The sequence below is a fragment of the Aegilops tauschii genome, chromosome 3 (assembly GCF_002575655.3).
Source record: "Aegilops tauschii subsp. strangulata cultivar AL8/78 chromosome 3, Aet v6.0, whole genome shotgun sequence".
Classification (NCBI taxonomy): domain Eukaryota; kingdom Viridiplantae; phylum Streptophyta; class Magnoliopsida; order Poales; family Poaceae; genus Aegilops; species Aegilops tauschii.
The window spans coordinates 285,575,049-285,584,175 of record NC_053037.3 but is presented as its reverse complement, the minus strand read 5'-3'; the positions used below and the strand labels follow the sequence as shown (position 1 = coordinate 285,584,175).

The 9,127-nt window shown below is 43.9% G+C and overlaps 1 protein-coding gene across 1 annotated transcript; it reads left to right on the top strand.

The window, feature by feature from the left end:
* The first annotated feature begins 3,802 nt into the window (after nt 1-3,802).
* LOC120976682 (uncharacterized) lies at nt 3,803-7,533 on the top strand. Its single transcript, XM_073510420.1, has 5 exons — nt 3,803-4,101; nt 4,211-4,318; nt 6,070-6,237; nt 7,025-7,135; nt 7,232-7,533. The coding sequence occupies exons 1-5, from the start codon at nt 4,000-4,002 to the stop codon at nt 7,271-7,273; spliced, it is 531 nt and encodes a 176-aa protein (XP_073366521.1). The 5' UTR covers nt 3,803-3,999; the 3' UTR covers nt 7,274-7,533.
* The last annotated feature ends 1,594 nt before the right edge of the window (nt 7,534-9,127 follow it).

Here is a 9,127-nt window from a genome sequence, read left to right as displayed (position 1 = left end):
TATCAACTAGTCATCATATTGAGCTAGCCAAACGTTCATAACGTCTGCATCTGCTCCTGCAATAGGTCTATCACCTAGGGGTGCATCAAGGACATAATTCTTCTGTGCAGCAATGAGGATAATCCTCAGATCACGGATCCAATCCGCATCATTGCTACTAACATCTTTCAACATAATTTTTCTCTAGGAACATATCAAAATAAACATAGGGAAGCAACAACGCGAGCTATTGATTAAAAGATTTAAATTCAAACTCATTTGATTTGAATTCAAATGATTTGAATAGGAAGTGAGGGTTGGGACGGTCCAAAAATGTTCGGATTTTTGGTGGAGCTCCGGAATATGATGAAAAAATATATGGCAAGGTTGGAGACCAGGAATTAAAATAACAAAGGCATTGGGATAATTTGCAAGTGTGTTATGGTGAATTCCAAATTAATGAAATATTAAATATAGCTCCCTAATATTGGGAGGATATGTTATAAAGAGAAGTCACCCTTCCCTCGATTTAAATAGATCAACCATCTATGCAATTTATTAGTTAAGTTGAGATGCAAAGATTAATGACATGATGGCATGATGACATGATGCAATGCAAAAATAAAAGAGCAAGCACAAATGAAACACACAGTGATCACAAAAATATGGAAGTCTTCTGAAGCGTCGGTTGTTGGGGAACGTAGTAATTTCAAAAAAATTCTACGCACACGCAAGATCATGGTGATGCATAGCAACGAGAGGGGAGAGTGTTGTCCACGTACCCTCGTAGACCGAAAGCGGAAGCGTTAACACAACGCGGTTGATGTAGTCGTACGTCTTCACGATCCGACCGATCAAGTACCGAACGCACGGCACCTCCGAGTTCAGCACACGTTCAGCTCGATGATGTCCCTCGAACTCTGATCCAGCCTAGTGTTGAGGGAGAGTTTCGTCAGCACGACGGCGTGGTGACAATGTTGATGTTCTACCGACGCAGGGCTTCGCCTAAGCACTGCTACGATATTATCGAGGTGTAATATGGTGGAGGGGGGCACCGCACACGGCTAAGAGATCAATGATCAATTGTTGTCTCTATGGGGTGCCCCCTGCCCCCGTATATAAAGGAACAAGGGGGAGGCCGCCGGCCAAGGAGGAGGGCGCGCCAAGGGGGGAGTCCTACTCCCACCGGGAGTAGGACTCCTCCTTTCCTTGTTGGAGTAGGAAAAGGGAAGGGAGAAGGAGAAAGAAGGAAGGGGGCGCCCCCCTCCCTAGTCCAATTCGGACTAGTCCATGGGGAGGGGTGCGGCCACCCTTTGGGGCCTTTCTCTCCTTTCCCGTATGGCCCATTAAGGCCCAATACGAATTCCCGTAACTCTCCGGTACTCCGAAAAATACCCGAATCACTCGGAACCTTTCCGATGTCCGAATATAGTCGTCCAATATATCGATCTTTACGTCTCGACCATTTCGAGACTCCTCGTCATGTCCCCGATCTCATCCGGGACTCCAAACTCCTTCGGTACATCAAAACACATAAACTCATAATATAACCGTCATCGTAACGTTAAGCGTGCGGACCCTACGGGTTTGAGAACTATGTAGACATGACCGAGACACCTCTCCGATCAATAACCAATAGCGGAACCTGGATGCTCATATTGGCTCCCACATATTCTACGAAGATCTTTATCGGTCAGACCGCATAACAATATACGTTGTTCCCTTTGTCATCGGTATGTTACTTGCCCGAGATTTGATCGTCGGTATACCTAGTTCAATCTCGTTACCGGCAAGTGTCTTTACTCGTTCCGTAATACATCATCCCGCAACTAACTCATTAGTCACAATGCTTGCAAGGCTTATAGTGATGTGTATTACTGAGTGGGCCCAGAGATACCTCTCCGACAATCGGAGTGACAAATCCTAATCTCGAAATAAGCCAACCCAACAAGTACCTTTGGAGACACCTGTAGAGCACCTTTATAATCACCCAGTTACGTTGTGACGTTTGGTAGCACACAAAGTGTTCCTCCGGTAAACGGGAGTTGCATAATCTCATAGTCATAGGAACATGTATAAGTCATGAAGAAAGCAATAGCAACATACTAAACGATCGAGTGCTAAGCTAACGGAATGGGTCAAGTCAATCACATCATTCTCCTAATGATGTGATCCCCTTAATCAAATGACAACTCATGTCTATGGCTAGGAAACATAACCATCTTTGATCAACGAGCTAGTCAAGTAGAGGCATACTAGTGACACTCTGTTTGTCTATGTATTCACACATGTATCAAGTTTCCGGTTAATACAATCCTAGCATGAATAATAAACATTTATCATGATATAAGGAAATAAATAATAACTTTATTATTGCCTCTAGGGCATATTTCCTTCATCGGTCTCGGGGCGTTACATGGGGGCAGCGCCCAGGGAGGGCCGGGCACTCGGGCCCCACATGGCCAGGCACCCGGGGCTGGCAGGGGCCGCGCCCAGGTTGAGGCCGGGCACCCGGGGCCAAAGTGGCCGGCACCCGGAGTGTCCAGGACCTCCCCTTCTTCCTCCTCCTTCCTTCTCCTCCTCCATAGCTGCTTGTACCTCCGTCCTTGCCTCTTCACGGTCTTCTTCTTGATACCTGAGCGTGCATAACACTTCCGTTTGAGGTAGGACCCAACTCTCGTGTGAATTTGAATGGAGTTCAAAGAGGAAGGAGTTAACCTCGGTTTCGATGGCACGTGCGCGAGCTCTCGTCATAGGTCCTCTCCGTGCTTGAGATGGTGGTGTGACGTCCATGGGGATGGTCGAGGGATGCTCCGCATCAACAAGGGGTCAACATATTGCGCCAACAATCCCCCTCCTCCTTTTTGAACGATTGTTGACGAAACGAAACACATCGAAAGGTAGTGGTAACCAATGATTGTGCGAACAAGTAAATAATAGAAGATTGTCCGAAGATAAAGTACGCTCCCCTTGAATGTATGCATATTACCGAAGGTTTTCATAAATTGAAGTCCTGCATTGTTAGAGAACAACGGGGCGAAATAAATCTTCAAAAGAGTGGCATTGAGATATGATTTGAGTCAAGAGGATCGATCAAAGCACTCGGTGAAATCCGAGATATTTCCTGCAAAACAGAGTCTTTGGAAAAGATTTGTTTTAGAGTACAAAGACTTTGAAATGATTTATCGCGGAAATAAGGCGTGAGGTACTTCTCAGATCATAGTTTTCAGCAGTGCTTCTAAATTATTCTCTCCTACAAGATAGATTGTTGAAGAACAGTATGGTAGCCAGAGAAGCGAAATAATTCAACGAGTTAGATTCATTTTTGAAGGGTTTTCTCGTGCATGTCAGAATAGACGAATCAAATCAAAGCAAGAGAAAAACAAAACATTTCAGAGCGTGAATCCAAAGTATTTCAGTGTGTTGTTGTGCTTTTCTTCAGAAAAGCAACCTGCAAAATAGACAGGCTGGCGATAGCATTGGGGTGGGGCTGGGGGGTTATTAACGATACATGATGACACGTTCGTTAATACCACATGCGGTCCTTCAACGACCAGACTGAAAACCGAAAGACTTTGAGAAAAGCACACGACGAATGAAAAGTATGGCAACTTTTTTTTCCTGATGACAATTTTAGTTGTAAAAAAGTCAGGGGCGGGGTGCTTCGTGCCTCGACACTTATCATTTGAGATAATTTATCTTTTTTAGTTAACTAAGAAATAAACGAGGTAGTACAGACCAGGGGCATTCCTGTCCAACTTGTTCCGAAACGGCGAGAAGCGCAGAGCGACCGAACATATTCTTCCCGTTCGCAAAAAAGAAAGAAAGAAGAAACACATATTCCTCCCCCGTCCCCTTCTCCCCGAGAGCGAAGGCAAAGCGAACACACAAACCCAAACCCGCCCACTTCTCCTCTCAAGGCTTCGTCTGCCACCGACGCGACCCAAAAACCCAAGCCCCCAACCCTAGCGAGGACTGAAAGAGGAGGAGGCGGCGGCAACCCCGTCGACCGGAGGGGAGATGGTGTTCTTCGCGCTGCTCGTGGGGGCAGAGCTCGACGGCCTCACCAACCTGCAGCCCCGCGGCGGCTGCGACGACCCCAGCTACCCTTACTACTTCAAGGTTCGCTTCCTGACTCCGCCTACTCTCTGGTCGCTTTCCTCACGCCACATCTCTCTCCGATTCGGATGATTCTGACGGCGATTGCGTATCTGCGTCGGATCGATCGCAGCTGCGGTGCGAGAGCTGCGGGGAGACGAGCGCCAAGACCACCTGCGTCTCCCTCGACGAGGTCGTCCAACTGCCCACTGGCAAAGGCACCGCCAATCTCCTCCAGAAGGTGCCACCTTCTCTCACCGCATGCCTCCTCTGGACTCATTCATATGTGCCCTTAGCTTTCTGTCCGTGGAGAATACTTTTTGTGTCGTCGATGAGACTGGAAACGCGGATTTCTGCATTGATAGGATCGATCGGCTTGTTCCTGTCTTGTGTGTACTGTTCGCAGAATTAATAGGGTTGAAATTTCCGTGTGGGATTTGGTAGTCTGTTCTCTTTTTACACCGTTTGATGCCAGGTGTCATTAAGATGGGGATTGAACTTTTTTGAACCAAAATGGGGATCGAATAGTGTGGTGGAGGATCAGTTTGTGTTCAAAGTTAAGAACATAGGTGTGTCATCTTCTACGATTGGCATACATGTCCAGGAAACTTGTTACTGTGTGACGGTGGTTAAGCTCTTCTAAGTCTATGCTATTGTGTGGTGATAATTTTGGTTTCATGTGATTTTGCAAGTGAAGTCCAAACAAATTATGTATATAATATGTGTTCTGTCTGCTTGTTTATGTGGTAATAGTTTAAATTATCTTATGAGGTCTTCAACGACGCATATAGCATGTTCATATTGTGATTTGGATTTTAACAAAAGGTTGCCCATCTTTTGGATGAAACAAATACAAGGTGGACTGATGGCATCAAGCTGTCATTTTGACTTATTTTGGGAGGACTGTTTACTTTGCTTTTGCTAGAGAACTTTGACTGTCTTGTAACTCTCGTTTCTAGCCTGCAACACTGCATGTGTTGTCTGGGGCTTTGTTATTGCTGGCACTGTTTCTGCCACTCCCTCCTTTTTTTTGAATAATGAGTACTGAACAATTTAACACAGGGCGATCTTATTTTGTTTTTTATTTTCTTAATGGAAGTTTAGTTTGCAAGCTGATATCTTTATTTAAACAACAGGGACATAATATATTTGCTTACAGTACCAATCTGCTTACAATTCTCCATTGCTATCACTAAACGTGTCTGGGATAGACAGATTTACTTGATTTCTGTGGTAATGGGTATTATTAATACGTATATGGTTTTCTTTTGTTTATTTATTATGGACCTTCATTGAACCAGTTATTTAGTGGATAGACATAGGTCTCTCCCGGTTGGCTAGAATTGACAGTAGGAACCATCAGGACGTTTTAAAAGCAGACAGCTAGCTCACTGTCCTTCAGTCTTTGAGATACAAAGAGAGTACTCCCTCCGATCCATATTACTTTATGCAGCTTTAGTACAACTTTAGTAGGGAGTATTTGATGACAGATTCATGTGCTAACTGTTTTAAAAGGACACGCTATGCATCTCAAAGACCCTAGGGCAATGAGCTTCACCAAATATAAAGGATTTCAAACTGCTGGTAGAACACCCTTCTCTTGGTGTCATTACACCTGCACCTTGCTAGAGAAGTACTTATATTCCGCTTCAGTGTTGCAAGATCTCATTACTCTGTTGCACATTTGTTTTGTTGGAAGCTTAAGCATCTCTTTTTTTTGACTTTTAAGGGACTTCATAGGTTCCATAATACTACTACTTTGTCAAATAGGCACTTCTATTGCAAACCATTTTATGATTTATATAATTTAAATCTAAATGTTTTATTAGCTGATGGTAGATTATATTGCTTAGTGACTTTTGATAGGCCCCTGCCTGTGTTTTCCCTAGGTCTTTCTAGGGAATGTGTACAGGAGCAAAAAACTTCCTCCAGTACATACTTTTGTGATATCGTTATATGTCTTATCAGTACGGTGTTCTGGTTTTCTTTCAGTGCAAGTTATGTTCGAGGGAGGGATCAGTTGTGATGATTCCTGGGCAGGGAACACCACTGACTGCTGAGCAGAGCCAGAAAGGAGAGATGACTTGTTTGATGGTCTTTGAATGCAGAGGCTATGAACCTATTGAGTTCGCTTTTGGTAATGGCTGGAAGGCTGAATCTGTAAGTATTTATTGATCTTTCACCACATCCACGAGTATTAACAGTCTGTATGGTCACATTATAAAAGAATGTGCTGGATTTTTGTTTGCAGTCAGCTTACTATATTGTTTTGTAACTAGTAATTAATTTTGCCCAGACAATTTATGTGCTAGAAGCCTAGAACTGAGCTCTAATGTTGCATTTGTTCAATGCGAGCTTGACTCATTGGTTTCACTGTTATGTACCTGCTGATGAATTCATGGTTGCTTCTATGTATTATTGGTTTTTGCATCATTTTGCTTATGAATTAATATCATGTGTGTCATTGAACAAAAAAGAACTAATATAATGTGTTTACATTACAATGATACCTCTGTTTATATTGCATCTGAGAACACAGATATTCCTTCTAGTTTATTCATTGTCTGTCTTCTTTTCCACGAACAGAAAACAATACGCCTTGTTTTTTGACAAGCAAATCTGTGATTTCTGTATGTGTTCTTCCTGGGCTCTTTCAAAATGTGTGTTTCTTCATCCCACATAGTATATATAAGAGAAAGTAATTACGTTCTTCTATGCTCCACCCAGATCGAAAGGGACAACTTATAATCAAACTAAGAGCTTGAGTTGCAGTTACCCAGTACCACTACCCTTATGTTATGTACTGCAGATATGTGGATTTTAGTTTATCATATGAAGCAAGTAAGCATTGCTTGATAGCTATATTTGACAATCTATGTGTTCCTCACTCTCGCAGCATGCTTGTTATGGTTTTATTGGTGTTCTAATAATCTCCCTCTTCTTTAAGGTACATGGGACACCATTTGACATTGATCTTTCTGAAGGAGAGTTTGATGAGTATGATGAGAAGGGAGAGTGCCCTGTCGCTCTATCCAAGCTGCAGTCAACATTCAAAGTGGTATAGAAACACTCATTTGCTAAACTAGCAGAGGTTAATTTAGCTGGAAAGTGCATCAATCAATTCTTGACATATTTCTACATGATGAATTCACAGGTGAAGAAGCAGGGTTTTCATGGGAAGACCAGATATGTCTAAGATCCAGTTTCTCTTGGGCTCTTCAAACATTGGAGTCAGAGATGTATAAAGCGCATCTACAAAGTCGAATCCTCAATGTTGATTTTGTATTTGAACTAAGTTCGTGCCCATGATTCGGTGGTCGGTGGATTTGCCATGAATTTGGTTAAGCTTGCAGTGATGTGGCCTCCTGTTTGGAAAAATTGAATATTCTGCCTATCAGTGGTTTCAAACTTAGATCTATGGCTCTACCATATCAATCATAAAATTATGTGGCTGAAGTTCTCTTCTTTTTCCTTATAACTAAAATTTGATATTTGATGCTCTTTATCATAGATCTAAATACCGGACATGTGCACTGCTCAAATCTGATCACTTATGCACTCACATCTGGATTTATTTATTTTTAAATTGGAAGCTTTGCCGCTTTATTTAATCATACTTGGTTACATCCGAGTTCAAAGCATCAAAAAATACAAGTTGAGGCACAGAATCCTCGTCATGCATAGCTCGGTACTGCAATCTTCCTTTGCTAAGATATGGGCTACTCTTTGCCGAACACGCACACACTGAACCTTGTAGGCTTCTCTTGACTAAACCCGTGGCTTCCTTCATCATGGGTCCATACTCCATAGATAGACCGAGGCCTAACTCCACTATCATGGGTCCAGAGACATAGACAGACCGAGGCCTAACTCCACGGGTAATTGCATCGTGCACACATGCCTTGATTTCCCTCTAACTAGGGTTTCCTTTTTGAGAGGTGATTTTTGATTTTCCCTCTTACTAGGGTTTCCTTCTCCCGGAGGTGATTTTTTCACCGCCATTGAGTGTTTCACCTTCCCTCCTCTGCAATTGATCCGGGCTGGCTTAGGGGTGATCCTCGCATCACTACCCTGCCTTGATCAATTCTCTGGGGGCGAGAAGAGGTTAGAGTTCGTCTCAAAGGCCTGATCTAGTTTTTCTCGGGCTAGCGTTCATGCTTTGCAACTATGGGGTTGACGACAGCTGAGGCATCTGGCTCTAACTCCGCGTCGGAAGTGGAGAGATGATGGCCGAGTTAGGGATCCGCGAAGAGGGCTTTGACGACTTCGTCTTTGATGAAAAGGAGGCACCGCCGGAGGCCACTAGATGGATGGCAGTGGCGCGGGTGCACATAAACAGGCCCTACAATCAGTTTTGGTGTCACAAAAACATGCGGGCAACATGGGATCTTGCACGATGTAAGTTTCACCCAGTGAAAGACAACTTCTACACTTTTGCAGTTTTTTTTCTTGAAGATTAAGAGCGTGTGATGCAGGATGGGCCTTAGAATTTCAGAGAAAACGTGTCATTCTCACAACCTATAATGGAGTAACCAATTGTTAGCAACACACTAGTACAGAGATCAATTGCTCAAGGATTTGAACTACAAGCCATGGATTCACCAAGGTTTAGCTAGTACAGAGGAGGAGAGGAACACGAGAGGAAGAAGATACAGAAGCAGAGGAGGCCGAAGCCGTCCAATTCCTAGCCGACTTGTCTGTTGCCGATGGCCTCGTATATGTAGTTGCTTTCTTGCCAGGCCTCCGTGCAGCCCAAGCCGAGCAGCATATGGCCCAGCCCAGCACACTAGTAGGGTTCGCTAACATTCCCCACTCCTTAAAATTCAGCTTGACCTCAAGCTGATGCCATGGCGAACCTCCTGGATCCCATGGTACTTGATGCTTCATGACTTCGCCGAGGTTGTAGTGGGTGCCGTAGTTGAGGCGGAGCCTGGCGAGGTTGAGGTAGCAGATGACGCCGACTTGCTCAAGGAAGTAGTCGTTGCTGGTTTTCACTTGGTCGCAAGAAGCGTCGAGGTAGTAGTGTTGGTTAACATAGACTTGGTTGAAG

Excerpts from the sequence above, each read along its gene's own strand:
- LOC120976682 (XM_073510420.1), top strand. The coding sequence starts at position 4,000 with ATGGTGTTCTTCGCGCTGCTCGTGGGGGCAGAGCTCGACGGCCTCACC. Across the intron at positions 4,102-4,210 it reads GCTACCCTTACTACTTCAAG|CTGCGGTGCGAGAGCTGCGG; the intron begins GTTCGCTTCCTG and ends GATCGATCGCAG. Across the intron at positions 6,238-7,024 it reads ATGGCTGGAAGGCTGAATCT|GTACATGGGACACCATTTGA; the intron begins GTAAGTATTTAT and ends CTCTTCTTTAAG.